Source organism: Mytilus galloprovincialis, chromosome 1 (assembly GCF_965363235.1).
Source record: "Mytilus galloprovincialis chromosome 1, xbMytGall1.hap1.1, whole genome shotgun sequence".
Lineage (NCBI taxonomy): Eukaryota > Metazoa > Mollusca > Bivalvia > Mytilida > Mytilidae > Mytilus > Mytilus galloprovincialis.
This window is the reverse complement of record NC_134838.1, coordinates 50,641,769-50,660,746: the sequence shown is the minus strand read 5'-3', so window position 1 is coordinate 50,660,746 and position 18,978 is coordinate 50,641,769. Positions and strand designations below refer to the sequence as shown.

The following is an 18,978-nucleotide window of genomic DNA, read 5'->3' as shown; positions in this document are numbered from 1 at the left end:
ACACGATTGGGATTTTTGTATATGAGAACATGGTTTATCTATTAGTTGAAAATGCGACTTTGAACTAGCTTTCAATACCTGCAAGCATTCGTTATTCAATAATGTGTGTCTTTGTGTTATTATTTTATGTAATAAATTGTTGTGTTGGTACACCACTGTAACAATGAAGGAGGAAATGAGGAGGGTTGGTTGGGTGGAAGTGGGGAGGGGTATGCGGAGCACTAACAAACATGTCTATGCGGCATTGGCTTTGATCATTGTTGAAGCATCAATGTAAGGGGCATTTAAAATATCTTAATAAAACTATTCTTATTTTAGATGCTATATATTGTTATCTGATATTGGACGAAAGATGTTGCCCTTTTATGTAATTATTTAATACAAGTTACGATCATTTCAAAACACATATTAAACAGCCAAATGGATGCACAAGAGCTAAAATAGGAGTCATAGATCCTATTGACAACAATTATCTGCCCAATTTTATTGATTTTGTAACATTTGTTTCAAATATGACCAACTTCTTATCCAAAATAACCAGCACCGTATCAGGACCCACCAGCACAATGACAGGACCCACCAGCACAGTATCAGGACATGAATAAATTGAGAAAATGCTAAATGTTAATAAATTGCAATGTTTTTTCACAAAATAGTTTTGTCGCGTGGATTGCGGTATAGAAAGCGGACTCTATGACCATTTTTGTTTTATTTTTTCAGTTCGAGATTTTCTGAAAATGAGCATTTCTGTGTTACGCTTACTGAAAAAGTTTAGAGGGTCAACTTTTTAATGGTTTACATATGAACCCATAAGAAACAAAATTGAAAAATCTCAACCGTTTTCTTCCATTTTTTACGAGTGAATACGTCAAAAATCATTATTTTCGTCTTTGTTTACATTTTTTCATTGATCACCAGCACCCGTCAGGACCAAATCACCAGCACAGTACGTTCTCTCGCAGGACAACCATACCCACCGTGACCTTGTAAATAAAAAAAATATACTTGATAGGATACGTAACACTGAGTTCGTTGAATAACAATATCGACATTTTTACTATTGACAATGTTGTTTACTATTTGTATTTTAAGTCCTGGATCATAACATTGCAGTTAAATCTTAAAATAAACAGTTTCGAATTTAAGAATTTGTAAATTCCCCACTGTGACTTTCTGAAGGATATTATGTTTCCTTCAAAGTTGAAATCCAAAACCAACCATTCCTGTACAGAAGTAAACACTGCATTATAGTAAACAATGATGTCCCACCTTTAAATAAATGCGTATTAAAAACTGTTAAACCAAACAGGAAGACTTCCTTTTCCTTTTTTTTTTTACATTTACGCATAAAGTGTATAAGCAAATTCTCGCAATAACGTGCACTACTGCAAATATATTTAAAACAGATCTTTAGAAAGTTAAAGCGGTGATAAAAGACCAGAAGAGTCAAGGTGTGTATATCTTAATTGTAGGTTATTTATTTATATATATATATGTGTGTATGTATATGTCTTGGATATGTTCCAGACCATATGAGTATTTGGACCGTACGCGTACGGTCCAGACCGTATACGTATACTCATACGGTCCGACCATACGCGTACGGTCGGACCGTATAAGTATACGCGTACGGTCCAGTACGATCTGACAATACATGTTATTTGATCATATGGGTTAAATTGAAACAATCTTTATTTTTAGGTTATTGATAATTTGTTACAATTAGATAGATAAAATGAACAAACGAACAATTGAAATTAGGTATTTGTTTAATTGTATATATGAATCCTATTTTGGTACTCTCGCCCAAGGTGACACAATTCAAGTAACGTAATATTTTAAGCAATTTCATGTATGCAGTTCATGCATGTCCTTTTGCATTTTTTTTTTTTTTTTTTTGTAAAGTTGCTGAATACTTTAAAACAATTGAACTCCAACTTTATGTTTACTTCCGATATCTTCAATTTCAGGGTTCATAATACAATTAATGTACTACTGATCGACATGCTTAATACAAGAGATTAGTATATTTAATTAGCGTGAATTAAAAACAAGTCAAAATAAAAAGTTTTAGTTTCAATTACAATTGAACTTTTTTATATTAATTTGATAGTTAAGTTATGTTAATCTGCTATATGCATTTGTATCTCATAAACTTGACCAACTTTTTAATAATAGTCAGACCGTACGCGTATGGTCCGACCGTATGAGTATTTTGAAAAAGTACGCATACGGTCCAGACCGTACGCGTACGGTCCAAATACTCATGAATACGGTCTGGAACAGATATACATTTTCTTTTTAAGATTATCTCTTAAAGAAGGAAAGCCTTTTTTGGGACTCCTCAGTTAGGACATTTTTTTTTGTTTCAAACGGTGCTTGAAAATTTTATTAACAAACTTCAATTGTCTCTTCTCCCACTGGCATATGCTCATATGCAAGTGTCCGTTGGACTATGATTGCTGTATAGATACGCAACTACATCAAGTGGGAACTCCGGGATCCGATCTTAAATCAAATTTCTGATAAAGGATAGTCTGTTTCCCGGCCGTTATTGAAATTCTTGACAATACTTGTATATTCCGAAGGCATACTGAATGTTTTACGGAGGGGACCAACCTAGATAAAGGAATACCCTACACCATGCAGTTCTCGTATTAAACACCCCAATGTAGCAAAAGTTTCAATTTCGACGGACAAAAATGACGGAGAAGTCCGGGTATAAAAAAGTCAACCCTTTGGGTTTATATATCTATACCATTGAAAATATTTTCTTATTTACAATTGTGAGTTTAGAAATTGAATGTATATTATTTCGATGAGTTCAATCTGTAAAGAATATTGTACATGTATATTTACTAATATTTTGTAGATTAAACCCCATTTTTACCCTGAATGTTTATACATGTAGATATTCATACATTGGCCGTACGGTGACATATATCTATTTATATATATAAACAAGTGTGGACACAGATGAGTGTGGATAGTATGTTTGAATGTTTGACAGTGTTTTATGATAAATGTAGTTCTATGATTTTCCTACATGTGTTATTAACTGTGTTGCACGATGACAACCAACCAGAGCATTAAAAGTATTGTTTATTTTATATTTAGTTTAGTTTTTATGTTCAAGACAGGCATGGAAGAGACACTAATTGCATTAGTTACCAAATGATTATGATAGAATATGTTCCACATCTTTGATTTTGGATACATTTTATAGCTAGGACAGCAACACATAATAGGTTCAATTTTTCGTGATTTTTTTAAATTGGGAGATGATATCTGAGAACATGATATAAGGAGCCTGTAATTCAGTGGTTGTCGTTTGTTTATGCGTTACATATTCGTTTTTTCTTTATTTTTTGTACATAAATAAGCCTGTTATCAGTGGTTATTTTTCTCCTTTCAATTGTTTCACATTGTCATTTTGAGACCTTTTATAGCCGACTATGCTGCATTAGCTTTGCTCATTGTTGAAGGTTGTGTGGCGACCTGTAAATGTTAATTTCTATGTCATTTTGGTCTGTTGTGGAGAATTGTCTCATTGGCAATCATATCACATCTTTTTTTATATGTATTTGCTAACTATTTGTATGGTTCTATTTATATATACTGAGTGCCAATGAAAACGCAACACTTGGTTTTTCAAAAATAAAATTTATATTAGAAATCATGATCTTTCAAAATGAATTGTTCTTGAAAATTAACAATTCTAACAATAGATCGATATCAAACAAAAATGTTTCATTGTCATCTTTCGGGCGCAATAGATAAACGAAACATCCAATGTCGAATCATCAAATCACAGTCCTAACAAAAAATGTTACAACCCTGTTGTGCAGCGCAATCTCAACAGCGCCGTGGAATTGATCATCCCGGACGTTTAATGTGATCTCGAGGAATGTTATTCCACTTGTCCCGCAAAGCAAACTCAGGCCGACTTTTTGATGTTGGTGGTGGTTTTCATCGTCTAAACCATGTCAAATCTGATGCAAAATTTGCTCTATCGGACCTAAATCTGGCGAAACGCATGACTTTTGGCCAAGGCGGGTGCCAAACGTCTATGTAACCACCACTGACGATTTTTGGTACATAATGAATGATTTTTGGTCTACAGAACTCGATGTTTACACCAGACGGCCGTTAAGATGTCGGCTGTGGTGCTCTTTAACTGTTGAATTTCTGCGCAAATGGTGCTTTACTGAAATTGCTCCAGAAGATCTACCGTGACCACCATTGAACTCTCGTGACCTTTGGACATCCATCAGAGTCGATATCGGATATGTTAAAGACCAAATGTATCGGTTTTGCTGAGCGTTTCTTGCTTTTTGAACCCCGGGATGTGGCTGATCATTAACTGATCCATTTTTGTTGAATTTGTGGATGATTTGGGTTATTGTAGAGGCTACAGTCTTCTCGAAATTGTATGCTGTGAAAGGCTTCATTGGATCATACCGGAAACTGCATGTCGCTGGTTGTCAGAAAGTCCTGGCATTTACTCAGATGTTTATTGCAGTTTCCTTACATTAGCCAAGCTTTAAATGACAAAATCGTGAAAATGGTGCGTATATTGAAAAGCGGTGAACTCGGTTTATGTCCGTTCAAAATAACCCTTACTTCGCATTTGTTCCAAAAATCACCCAACCGTAAAGTTGTCGACAATTGTCTTTAAAGTCATTTTCAACCAACTTTACAAAGTTGTAATATAAAATAAATAAAAATTATCAGACTTTTTTGCAAAAACAAAAGTGTTGCGTTTTCATTGGCACTCAGTATATCTTTGTGGTGGCTTGTCAGTTTCATTAGTAAAACACTTTAAAATGTTGAATTGATCCTCAGATTAGAAGAAATTTATTGGTTTTTAGTAATGACAATGCCTAACATGATGCTTGGGCCCGATGAGCTAGAAAGTAAGCTTCTGTGCTGTTTTCTATCAATTCTTTGATAATATCTCCTTCAAAGCTGGTGAAAGCAAAACAAATTCGGTCAATGGACAAATAATGTTAAACAAAAAATAAAATGCTTTTATCTCCCTGTTACTTACATTGTACATAGAAATGATAATACTTGGAGACATCCTTGTACATGAGAGTTGTCTGTAAAATCTTTATTTCACAAAGAATGAATTGCATAACAATGAACCGAGCTCAAAGCAAAGCACTTTAATAATACACTTAGACAGAGAGCTCAATCCAGTGATATACTTTGTACTACAGGTCCTTCATGAACATCCATCAACCAGAATCATATCTCAATAAAATGCCATTCTACATGGTTGGATCAGAAGTCCTGAAAAAGACATGATTTTTTTTTTATCGTATTTAAAGTATATATGCATAGGTTAAAACTTTCACAAATTTGTGGTATAATCATTCAGTGTCTGGCAACTATCAATCGCTTCATGCACAAACTGATATAGGTTGAGCATGAGTGCCCCTCTGTTGGAAATAAAAACAAACCTCCACCTAATTTTAGTCAACTGATGAAGAAACATTCAAAACTATAAAATGTTATCCAAGACTGGTCAGTGTCTATATATAGCTATTCACCATCGCCACTGAATCAGTGATATATGTACACATAAATACATGTAAGACTAAAATTAAAGTACATATATAAGACTAAAACTGACATTCGGTCTTTACCTTCATTCCCCAAGTCCTGTTCAAATCTAATTCATGATAAAATAAATTACAACCAATGAAATCAAAGGCGAATTAAGAGCCCCCCCCCCCCCCCCCCTTGTCTGGAAAAAAAAGTTGATTATTTAGAGGACCACTGGAGCATGATCAGAGTCTCTTAGGCAGTCAGTGGGCCCACACTTATGAAAATTTCTGGATTTGCCACTGGAAATATCCCTCTAATAGACTAGCGTTTAAATCCCAATTTTCTAATATGGTAGCTAGGTGGAACCTAAAACTAAAAAATTTGAAAAAAATATTTTAAATATATTTCAAATGCATGTATATGTGATAATATAAATCCTCCAAATTTCACTGTATTTTCCCTTTTGATGTTTTTCAACTACAGCCAGTTTGGTGTGGGTTGATGTTTGATTGTTGTACATGTTATATATCGACATGAGATTTGTTTATATACATAATACTTATTTCCCTAAATTCAAATAAAATAGATGTGAGAAATTAAAGGAAACCATATGCAAATATTAAAAAAATAATTTGCATTTGTTCTGTTGATTGATAGTGGTACACATATGAAGAAATGGTGAAATCACTTATATATAGTTCTGATCAAAAGTTTCATGATAGACATGCATGGTAAATAAGTAGTAGGTTGTTTGAAGTTTGCAGCATATTCAACTTTGAAAATCTTTTTCAGGTCTACAATCCATATAAAAATCTGTATATATGTGGTATAATTTCCAATGAGACAGCTTTCCAGAGGTTAAAATAACAAAGTAATTATAGGCAACCATATATACAGCCTTAATAAGTGAGAAAAAAACAGTCTAGACATGTTAAGTAAGCAACAATTAATGTAATGGCCTGATTTGCAACTTATAAACAACAGGTTTGGAACCCTCCCCCCAAAAAAATCAAAGAGCAGATTGCTCTGAGGGATACGATTGCCGTTGTTTCGTTGACACATGTACATGTATACATGTAGCTGGATAATATTATTTTCAAAAGTAATTCAACTGCACATGTAAAATAGTTACAAAATAGCCAATCCCGGATAAAAGTGTATGAACAATGCAATTAGGCCTATTGTGTTTTATTTTTGTACTATCAATTCCAAGTTTACTTTCCACAGCAGTCACTGAGACTCAGAGTGAGAGAAGTATTTCACTTCGTATCTTATCACCTATTTTCCTACGTTAATTCTAGGAGGAACCCCATTCCTAACTCTTTAAATATTTAATTTCCTTTTGGTCAGTGATCATGACTCCTTTCCGTACACATTTATCGGTTTAAATTTCGATCATTTTTAATATAATACACTTTATTGACAGAACGAGCTAATACTCGACGTATTGTTTTAATTCAGAATTCACGGAAGTTACTTCCAGAAGGGAGACAACTCGAAACAATAATATGGAAGACTCCATTTCGCCTGAAGGGGTGTTCTAGGATGTGGACTATATTTATTTTAATTTAAATGATGCATATGATTTAAAATTATGCAACAATAATAACCTTCAATAGCAGACATACATAGAAAAGATACCATGAGTTTAAAATTAAGTGGGGAATCCAGAGCAACCATTCAATCGAAAAAACCCTCGAAGTCAAGAAAACTATACGCATGCGCATAATTTCCAAAAAAAAACCTGGAGCAAGAACGTATATTATATGTTTATTAAACGACCTAGATGGTTCTCTATTTCTTTATGGAAGTACAATCTCAAATATCAGTTTCATAAAGGTAAAATATAAGAAAAACTCCACTTCAGTTCTTATATGACAGAAATAGATTTATCGGAATTCAGAGAACTCTCGCATTTTATCAAACTGGGAATTCCCTCTAACGTGTTTCTAAATTTAGAAAAACACTAAATATAAATACTGCGTAATTCTGATTTTCCGTGTTGTTAAAAACACGCATATAAGTCAAGGGAATTATCAAACATGAAGATTATGAAAAGAACATTATAGGAAAGTTGTTAAAGTTCAATCCCTTTGTTTGTTTTTACCTTTTAAAGCAAGACAATCATAAGAATCTGAGATGTTCCTTAATGTTTAGAATAAAACAATTGACGTGAGGGCAATGCTCTGAGCCACCAGTATAAGTCTACAGATTGCTTGAAAGCAATCGTATCCCAAAAATTGTTCCAATGAAGATAAAGGCAAGCCTGGAGGGGATTCATTACATTTGGAACAACTTTTCTGAAGGATGGATACGTATAAAAATTAAAATATGTAATAAGATTGCCAATAAGACAACTACCCACAAATGTTCAAATGACAAAGCAATGATAGGCAACCCTACAGCCTTCAAAAATGAGGGAAACTGTCCCAACATGAAAAGTATACATTAATACAATTGAGAAGAGAAATGGCCTGATTCACAATTCCACTAATAAACAGGTCAGGAACATCTATCCTTCAAACAAACCAGATGCTCCACAGGGCGCAGCTTGATACAACAGCAGAGGCCGAACCCTGAACAGTTGGGGCAAGTATGGACACAACATTAAAGCCTGATACAGCTCTGAATTTGGATTGTGATCAAATAATCAAAACAGAATAGGTTTCTGACACAGAATGAATGTAGTCTAAGAACTTAAAACATTTAATATTAAATTGGACTTTTACCTATTGTGGTCCTTTATCCAAAAATCTTAATACATGGTTTGAGGCACTTGTCGCAGAAAAAAATCCTATATATAGACTATGGGGTCGACCATTTGATATTCTGGGGGAGGGGGCAGGAGGATTTGTTTTTGATCGGTTATTTATTTTTGTAATCTAAGAGGACAAATTATTCATTTTCTGCACTAGTGAAGCAAGATTTTTCATTTTCATTAAAGCAAGGGACTGATTATTCATTTTCACAACTGTATTTATGATATTTGAAAAACATACAATTTTCAAATGATTTTTTTATTATAAACAACATATTTGTGTTTCCTTTAAATTTTATTTTGACATTTTTTTTTTTGCATACCGAATGCTGTAAATTTTTATTTTGACATTTTTTTTGCATGCCGAATGCTATAAATTTTTATTTTGACATTTTTTATTTGCATGCCGAATGCTATAAATTTTTATTTTGACATTTCTTTTTGCATGCCGAATGCTATAAATTTTTTTTGGCATGCTGAATTGATATGCACGCAGTTGCGTGTTGGCATATAGGGAGCTATGCGCCTGAATACAATTTAATTAAATATATTAAATAACTTGGAATCCTCCCCCTTTATAAGTCGAGACAATCCATAACCTCAGAAATATTAATCTTAAATTTATATAAATGAAAAGAAAGCTTCCATAAATAAAATTCAACAATGTTTCTTAAAATTGGTAAAAGTGGTATAGTCATACCCCAACATGTTGACCATAGATAGACGAACAATTCACTTGCATTCGATTCACATTTGAACTATGTGTTTGTTAATGTAAACCGTTTCAAATGTGAATTAAACTAATTCAAATTAGTTAATGTCAATCCATTTCAAATTAGGTGTGAACTCAGTATGATTGTCAGGTAGTTTCAAACTGAAGGATACTTTTAAGGGAAGGGAAAGAAACGGATAAAACCATGTGTGTTACAAACACTGTTTATTCAAGTCAGAATCCTGGATCTCAATAGTTCTTTCATAATGTTAAATAAAAACAGGAATATGATAGTTACATACAATGCTACATGTATTTAATACGTATTAAATAACATTTATTTTAGTGATTGGTAATTCGGAAAAATCTGAAATTCAGGCGTAAATTGAGACAAACAATATCACTGAATGCAGTTTCTAGTCAAGTGACCAGCAAACATGGAAATTTACCTTTTGAATGAAAGGAGAACTCTTACATTGAAAATGAATGATGTAAATCTAGATTCTAATAATAGCCGAAGGGAGCTCACATTCACAACAGTTAAAGCATTGCTGAATTAGTGAACAAAGCATTTTTCTCATTAACTTGAAAATCCACCTATTTTTATAATGGAAAAAACCCGAATTTTAAGACATAAATTATAAAATTCCTGATAAAAAGTGGTGCTGAGCATGCATGTAATATGCTTGAAACATATTCAAAGAATAAAGTTTTATTACTTCCTAATGTCATTTCCAAAATTTATCAAAACCTAAATCTTACTGTGGATTCCTATATTTTTCGTGGATGTCAATTCTCCTGGATTGTTGAAAACTTGCATATTCATCGATATTTGATTTTGTGGTTTTAACAATCCAGACAGACAAATAGCAATAAGGTGTTTAGGAAAACATGACCTAAAACCTCCTTCATATAAGACAAAAATACATGGGAACTCATACTGAATGGTCAAATGTGTTCAATATGAAAATTAATTGCAGTTAAGATGGTAAAATCACAAATCAGCCGTTACTGTAAATGGACTATGACTTTTGAGCAAATTTAAAAGTAGCCAGAGAATACTCTGACGTCCAACGGCTGTTTTGCCAGACAAGCTGGGGCCGTGGGACGTCAGAGCTCGTCCCATATCAAAAAGTGGATATTTGCCCACCCAAAATAGATGCGCTGCTTCGCCGCTTCTGATGCCGACTGACGGCCATGGAGTTATATAAATCGGGCACCAATCTGTTCATTTTTCATTTATCTCTTCATTTATGTAAGTTTCACCTACCTGTCAACCTTTATTTTTCCATATTTTAACAGTTTTCACAGTGACCCATCGATTTCAGCATTTTGCCTTTCATTTTCAAAGATAATCACGTGACCACGAGAAAACAGTGTTGATTTATGCAAATGACCTGTCACCATAATGTAACATCTTGTTCATTTACGATGCAAGTTATCTAAATGTCCGAGAGCTTCCGATTGTAACGTGGTCGGAACTGAATGCTTCATACTGATTTCCTGTAAAGGAGGTGAAAAATCGTGGTCGGCTACTAAATGTTAAACCTCGATCTATAAAGGAGGTGAAAAAATATAAATATTTGCATATTTTGAGTCTCGAGACCACGAACTCTCTCGTAACTTGACGTCCATTTGAAAGTGAAAGTCAAAATGCCGAAATCGATGGGTCACTGTGAAAACTGTTAAAATATGGAAAAATAAAGGTTGGCAGGTAGGTGAAACTTACATAAATGAAGAGATAAATGAAAAATGAACAGATTGGTGCCCGATTTATATAATTCCATGGCCGTCAGTTGGCATCAGAAGCAACGAAGCAGCGAATCTAATTTGAAGGGAAATGACAGGGAAGGGGCCAAATAGTGTTCAAGGGGAGCAAATGCTCTTTCATTTGGTATGCAGGTTACAAAAATAGAGGGAGAATCAGAGGGAAAGTTGAGTCATCTTATTAGACTTCAGTTAAATAATGACGTATGAAGTTATGTAGACTTACCCACTAATTTAAAAAAAAAAAAAAAAACACAATACTCAGAACTATGTCTAATTCACTTTGACTACTGATATGCAAACCTTAAAACAGAAAAATATATCATAAAATAGTGATTGAAAGATTCATAACACTTTGAAAGGATAATTCAGACACGTGTTCCACGGGGAGCATGTTTGTTTACAAATAATAATGTCACGTGATCGCGCAGACCTCACATGTTGCATCGCCCTTACAATCCACTAATACACAACCCATTATCATGCAACGTGAATGTGATTGGTTATCAAATAATACAGAAATAATGCATGCACAGTTTATGAAGAAATTAGTTCATCAAATAAATCGATTTTCACTTTTGACACGAATAGGTCGGGTTGACATTTCTGTCATCGGGGATAATATTGAGATAAATGGGATAAAACTGACCGTCAAAAAGGTCCAGAGAAGCACATCAGTAGAACCTTAACATTAATAAGTAATACATGTACTTACCAAAATTTCTCTAATTAATAAACTATATAACTGAAATTTCACAAAGATAACGGTAAATAATTTTGATGGTGGTGCATGATGCTGGTTAAATTGGCGCGAAATAATATTCTTACTCCTATTGCTTTACGTAAATGTATAGAATTGAATTTGACTAAAGTTGAACATAAAAAAACGTGAATATGCAAAAGCCTGGTAATATATTAATGATAAAAGTGTGTATAAATTTCTGTAAACGAATTTACCCGTATACTTCACTAAGAATTACATTTGAGCGCAAGGAGATCTTTATTGTGAATCGGTTAATTAACTCAGGGTCGAAGTTCAACATGTTTATATTAACGGAATTTTTTTTGCGTTGCTTTTAAATCATTGAGGCCATCTATTTTTATTACGGGTTTCCACATCTTTAAATTGGAATTATAGAAAAAATGGAATGTTGTTAGCAGAATCAAAACAGAAATGATGAACACTGCAACATTTTCAGCAAAACATAAATAGGATGGAGGATCTGTGTATTCACATTATTTGTAAAACTCTCCTTATTCCTGTGAAGCGTGTGCTTTACATCGAGGCTTGTGCTTTACATCGAGGCTTTCTATGCTTATCATCGACGCCACAGTACTTCAACCAATCCGACAACGTTTATTTGGGGCATTCGACCTGTTTTAACTCAGATTTTGGAATTTTTTAATCGAAATTATAGAAAAATGGAATGTTGTTAGTACATATAAAATAGAAAAAGATGAATACTATTAGTTAAAGCAAGTTTGGATGGGGTTCTGTGTATTTACATTGTTTGTACAACTCTCCATACTGATGCCATATTTTGGAATTTCCGTGACCTAAATGGTTCGCGAAAATTAATATTTTTATATATAGTATAGTAACGAGTCTAAATTGAAAACTACGTTCAAACCAAGTATGATTGCGTTGGATAAAAACCGCAATTTTTATACGTGTGCATGTAAAACAAATTTCGTTGTAGAAGGGTCTAAAAACAGCACAAACAACATTTTCCAAAAGACCAAAAAAGTGAAAAAGTATATTTAAACAAAACGCATTTGACTAACAGGTCGAACAACTGATGTTCTTTAACCCTGCTGACTGCCATTGGCGATTGCCAAATAAAATTGATCACAAGATGAAACAACATGGATCTTAATATAAATTTAATACTAAACAGAATGTTTTTTAACTTGTGGCCACGATGTTATGCCACAAACATACGGTGTCAATATTTTTTAGTACACCAGATCCGGATTTCGACAATAAATGTCTCTTCAGTTATGTTAGGAATCGAAACGGTATTTGGAAGGCCATATAAAAAGTACCCTCATTTTTAGAAAAAGTACCCTCATTTTTAGAAAAAGTACCCTCATTTTTAGATAGACTCTTGAATTTTAAGAGTCAATATAGGATGAACGGATCATATATAAACCGGAGGGAAAATATGATACAAGCCCAAACGAAAAAATATAAACGAGTCTAAATTGAAAACTACGTTCAAACCTATGATTGCGTTGGATGAAAACCGCAATTTTTATACGTGTGCATGTAAAACAAATTTCGTTGTAGAAGGGTCTAAAAACAGCACAAACAACATTTTCCAAAAGACCAAAAAAGTGAAAAAGTATATTTAAACAAAACGCATTTGACTAACAAGTCGAACAACTGATGTTCTTTAACCCTGATGACTGCCATTGGCGATTGCCAAATAAAATTGATCACAAGATGTAACAAAATGGATCTTAATATAAATTTAATACTAAACAGAATTTTTTTTAACTTGTGGCCACGATGTTATGCCACAAACATACGGTGTCAATATTTTTTAGTACACCAGATCCGGATTTCGACAATAAATGTCTCTTCAGTGATGTTAGGGATCGAAACGGTATTTGGAAGGCCATATAAAAAGTATCCTCATTTTTAGAAAAAAGTACCCTCATTTTTAGATAAACTTGAATTTTAAGAGTCAATATACAGTGGAGATCACTTCTAACCTCTCATTAGAACTGTCAGAATATTCTGTCATAGAACTGTTCTAACCTGTCCTAGAACAGTTCTAGCTAGAACAGTTCTACCCTAGAACTGTTCTAGGTAGAACTGTCAGGATCAGTTCTAGGTAGAACTGACTAAATCAGTTCTAGGTAGAACTGTCAGGATCAGTTCTAGGGTAGAACTGTCTAAAACTGTTCTAGGTAGAACTGACCAAATCAGTTCTTACCGTAGAACTGTCAGCAGAGCTGACTAAATCAGTCAGAACTGTAGAACAGTTCTAAATGACGTCACTGCAGAAAGGGCAATTTAGAATTTAGAAGAAAAAATCAGTTCCAATTACTTTACTATATATAATAGCAGATGTTTCTATATTTTTTACTGACCAAAAGTTACATGTACAAATATCGAAGTGGATAGGAGGTTATCCAACTCATCGGAGAAATATTTTTATGAGATTGCAAATGAAACATCATTGTTTACGTTTCTTCGTTCCCCGTTATTAACAGTCTCTTCGTAAATATAACTCTGCATTTAATATTCAAGTAAATTTAATCTGAATTTACCTTGTTTGCCTTGGATTTACATTCATGATTTAAGATTCTGTTTTGACAAATGTTCAAACGAAAATTGTACAGTGGATGAATTATGGGATATCATAGTAATGAACACAGTGTTGTTAAACGCAAGAAAACTATGTACATTTGCACTGAGGTCTCAGATTTGCATTGTCTCGTTGCCAAACTTATCCATAACGATAATGAATAATATCTGGGAGTCTGGAACGTCAGAAAAATATACTCGATCTGAACATGAATGAAATATTTGCCACTGGACGTAAGGCTACAAACAGAACCAATCATTTTCCTTCTTCAAATTATATTAACAGTAAAGTCAGTATACCTTTCCAAGAAGAGAACTTCTCATACATGTACTTTTCATTTTAAAATAAAGTATATGAATCAGTGATGTGAGTGTTGGATGATGCCATTAAATAGTTTTGTTTAAAAAAAACCATCATGAACTACTGACTTAAAAAGTCACTTTTTGTGACGGATCATTATTTAATAATTTAAGTTTGGATGTAACGGGTCTTAAATTCTGTTGTTATTGTGTTATCAGCGCCCATAGACATAAGTTAGTCATGTGACCGTTATGTCATCAACGTTTTTTCATGGTTTGGCAAGGTTTAAAATGGAATTTAGAATTAAATTATAAGAAATGACTTATCATTTTTTTCTGTCTATTCGAAATAACGTAAAAAATGTGGTGCACACTATTAAAAAACCCGCTTCGCACATTTTTACATTAAAAAAAGCAAAATGATCAGTTTTGGCTGATACAGTCATCATATTATGGTCAGATTTGGTTGATGCTGTCAAATATGGTCAGTTTTGATTGATGCAGACACATATTTTTGTTACATGAGTCAGTCTGAGGTATGAAAACTTCTGAAGTTTGTTCAATTTCCAATATTTCAGTTATTTATATATACTACAGTAAAAACAAACATAACTGTACTGTGCAACTATATAGACTCACATAAAAAAAAAGCAAATATGGTCAGTTTTGGTTGATGCGGTCAAAAGATTTTATTATACAACTCAGTCTGATGCAGACACATATTTTTGTTACATGAGTCAGTCTGAGGTATGAAAACTTCTGAAGTTTGTTCAATTTCCAATATTTCAGTTATTTACATATATACTACAGTTAACTGTACTGTGCAACTATATAGACTCACATAAAAAAAAGCAAATATGGTCAGTTTTGGTTGATAGGGTCAAAAGATTTTATTACACGACTCAGTCTGAAGTATGCAAACTACTGATATTTGTTTAGGATTCAATACTTTGAATAAAAAGAGGACATGCTGGCACTATAAATTCATGCGAACAAAATTTTTAGGTCATTGTTTTCCAATGTTGCTGTAACTTGTATATTACAGTCCCTCTTGACCTAAAATTATAACTGAATTACTGTACAGCTATATAGATTTGCAGAAAGAAAGAGCAAATAAGGTCAGTTTAGATTGATGCGGTCAAAAGATTTTATTACACGACTCAGTCTGAAGTATGCAAACTACTGATATTTGTTTAGGATTCAATACTTTGAATAAAAAGAGGACATGCTGGCACTATAAATTCATGCGAACAAAATTTTTAGGTCATTGTTTACCAATATTGCTGTAACTTGTATATTACAGTCCCTCTTGACCTAAAATTATAACTAAATTGCTGTACAGCTATATAGATTTGCAGAAAGAAAGAGCAAATACGGTCAGTTAAGATTGATGCGGTCAAAAGATTTTATTACACGACTCAGTCTGAAGTACGAAAACTACTGATATTTGTTTACGATTCAATACTTTGAATAAAAGAGGATAAATTATGCTGGTACTATAAATTCCTGCAAACAAAATTTTGAGGTCATTGTTTTCCAATATTGCTATAACTTGTATATAATACAGTCCCTCTTGACCTAAAATTATAACTGAATTACTGTACAGCTATATAGATTTGCAGAAAGAAAGAGCAAATACGGTCAGTTAAGATTGATGCGGTCGATAGATTTTATTACACGACTCAGTCTGAAGTACGAAAACTACTGATATTTGTTTACGATTCAATACTTTGAATAAAAAGAGGATATGCTGGCACTATAAATTCCTGCAAACAAAATTTTGAGGTCATTGTTTTCCAATATTGCTATAACTTGTATATATTACAGTCCCTCTTGACCTAAAATTATAACTGAATTTCTGTACAGCTATATAGATTTGCAGAACGAAAGAGCAAATAAGGTCAGTTTAGATTGATGCGGTCAAAAGATTTTATTACACCACTCACTCTGAAGTATGAAAACTACTGATATTTGTTTACAATTCAATACTTTGAATAAAAAGAGGACATGCTGGCACTATAAATTCATGCGTACAAAATTTTGAGGTCATTGTTTTCCAATATTGCTATAACTTGTATATATTACAGTCCCTCTTGACCTAAAATTATAACTGAATTACTGTACAGCACCCTTTTTATTGACGATCAATGCATTTGAATGAGGACAATAAATTTTAGTTGGACCCCCCCCCCCCCCTTTTTTTTTTAAACTGCTGGACCCGTCCCTGGTGGTTTGGGCCGGAATAACGTATTACATTAAGGTCAGATTATTTTGTTATGTAAAACGAGTCATCCTGACTCCCCGAATGACAAATGTAAAATAAATGAAATAATGATGCCCCCCCCCCCCCAATATTAACGGCTTAATTTATGTTAAAAAAATGAAAGAAAAACAAATAATTTATGAAACACATCAACAAAAGAAAATCACTGAATAACAGGCTCCTGATTTGGAACAGTCAGTCACATACATGCAGAATATGGCGGGGTTAAAACCGGCAAAATAGCAAAACTCTTTATAATATTAATCGCTATTTTGCCGAAGCCTTTATATTTAGACAAAGAGTTCTTTAATTTAAACCAAATCAATTCTAGCCGTAGAATTTATAAATCAATTTTAGCTGTAGGATTTATAAATCAATTCTAGCCGTAGAATTTATAAATCAATTTTAGCTGTAGGATTTATAAATCAATTTTAGCCGTAGAATTTATAATTTAACTCTGGCCGTAGAATTTATAAATCAATTCTAGCCGTAGATTTTGAAATCAATTCTAACCGTAGAACTGTTGTAGAAGTAGAACTGACCAAAGATTTGGTCAGTTCTAGCTAGAACTGTCTAAAACTGTTCTAGGGTAGAACTGTCAGGATCAGTTCTAGCTAGAACTGTCCAAATCAGTTCTAGGTAGAACTGACCAAATCAGTTCTAGCTAGAACAGTTCTAACCTAGAACTGACTAAAAGGTGTCAGGCTGACAGTTCTACATACTGTTCTAGAACAGTTCTCCTGACAGATTCTGACAGAATTTATGAGAGGTTAGAACTGATCTCCACTGTAGGATGAACGGATCATATAAACCGGAGGGAAAATATGATACAAGCCCAAACGAAAAAATATAAACGAGTCTAAATTGAAAACTACGTTCAAACCTATATATATATATAGTTGTTAATTTCTGTGTTATTTGTTCTCTTATGGAGCGTTGTCTCATTGACAATCATACCACATCTTCTTTTTATATATATATATATATACTAGGTAATTTCAAATAAGTATAACTTAATGAAAAAGAGAAATTATTTTAAAGTTGTTTTATTTAAAGATCAACGAAGATGTGGTTTGAAAGAATTCATTCTTAATCACTTTATTTTCATATATAAAAACCAAATAAAATTCCACTTAATAACAAATACACATTGCTGAAAAAAATGCTGATTGCTACACACAATATTCAGGGCTTCGTCTAATTTTTATACCGCGAAGGTACGGGGATGGTGAGGGTGGATCTCAAATAAAAGTACAAAGAATAAGCTTATAATATATACGCCTCATTATGATTTTGACCAAGATTTCATGGTCCACCGAACATGGCAAAGTGAATGAACGAAGATGACATATGGTGTCAGGACCTATCGAAAAAAGATTGTTTAACTTTTTTTTGTTTGTTTGGTTTTCCATAAAGGGCAGTATCATGCAGCGATAGTTAATGAAAGTACATATGCGTACACAACTTGTAGGTCAACAATTTATACGCAACATGTAATAATCATGATAATGGCAAAATGTATCTCTTTCAGGATGGCTTCAAATATTATAAAAGAAGATGTACAGCTGCCAAAAGACTATCAAAAATGTCTGGCATTTGTGTTGTACAACGTTTTCACGAAAGAGGTAATATATATTTTGCATTTTTAATTTGTTTTTTTCATTCATATATGATGAGCAAATTCATCTTTGTTATATTTTTTTCGAAACATTTTTTTTTAGCATACATTAATGATTGTTTTATTTTCCTTTACCAGAAAAACGCCGCCAAAAACCCAGCCGCGCAATTTGGATTTAATGTATATTTTATATACTATCAATGTAAAGCGATAAAATACATATTTTAAAAAGAAAAAGTTATTTATATTATGTGCACGACTGATTGTTATCTTCTTCAAGTCCAGTGGAAAATATTTCTGGTATATTCAGGGCGAAACCAACTATGTGGGTTTTTCGATTAATGTGGACCTGGTTGAAGGATGAAAAAAATCAGACTACCACTGCAAATGTTCTTACACGTGCAGAGAGCGCGATGTTCTTACTGCACGAGGCATCGGAATTTCAGCTTAATTCCAACTGGGTGTGGCTTCGTGTTTATATATCCCGCAGTAAAAATTAAAACGATGCCCTTCTTTAGTACTGATTTTATTGCCAGTTCGAAGAAGTCCAGGTTACCATATTCTTTACCATAAAATATTGGCAATATCACATAAGAAGAAATTATTTTCCAAAATGAATCTTTTGGGGAATAATAGTTTTAAAGAATTTAAGTTGTCATATAGACAATATGTTTGTTTTAGTCCATTCAAT

At 33.1% G+C, this 18,978-nt stretch overlaps 1 protein-coding gene across 2 annotated transcripts in view; it reads left to right on the top strand.

The window, feature by feature from the left end:
- Positions 1–18,978, top strand: part of LOC143077469 (uncharacterized) — a 44,014-nt gene that overhangs the window by 6,775 nt on the left and 18,261 nt on the right. The window contains exons 1-2 of one of the 2 annotated variants that reach the window (XM_076252972.1): positions 1,330–1,451; positions 18,201–18,294. In XM_076252972.1, the coding sequence (XP_076109087.1) occupies positions 18,202–18,294 (93 nt within the window). In that variant the 5' untranslated portion in view covers positions 1,330–1,451; position 18,201. Of the gene's footprint in view, positions 1–1,329; positions 1,452–18,200; positions 18,295–18,978 lie in introns of those variants that run through there. The other variant, XM_076252973.1, reaches the window with a different exon arrangement.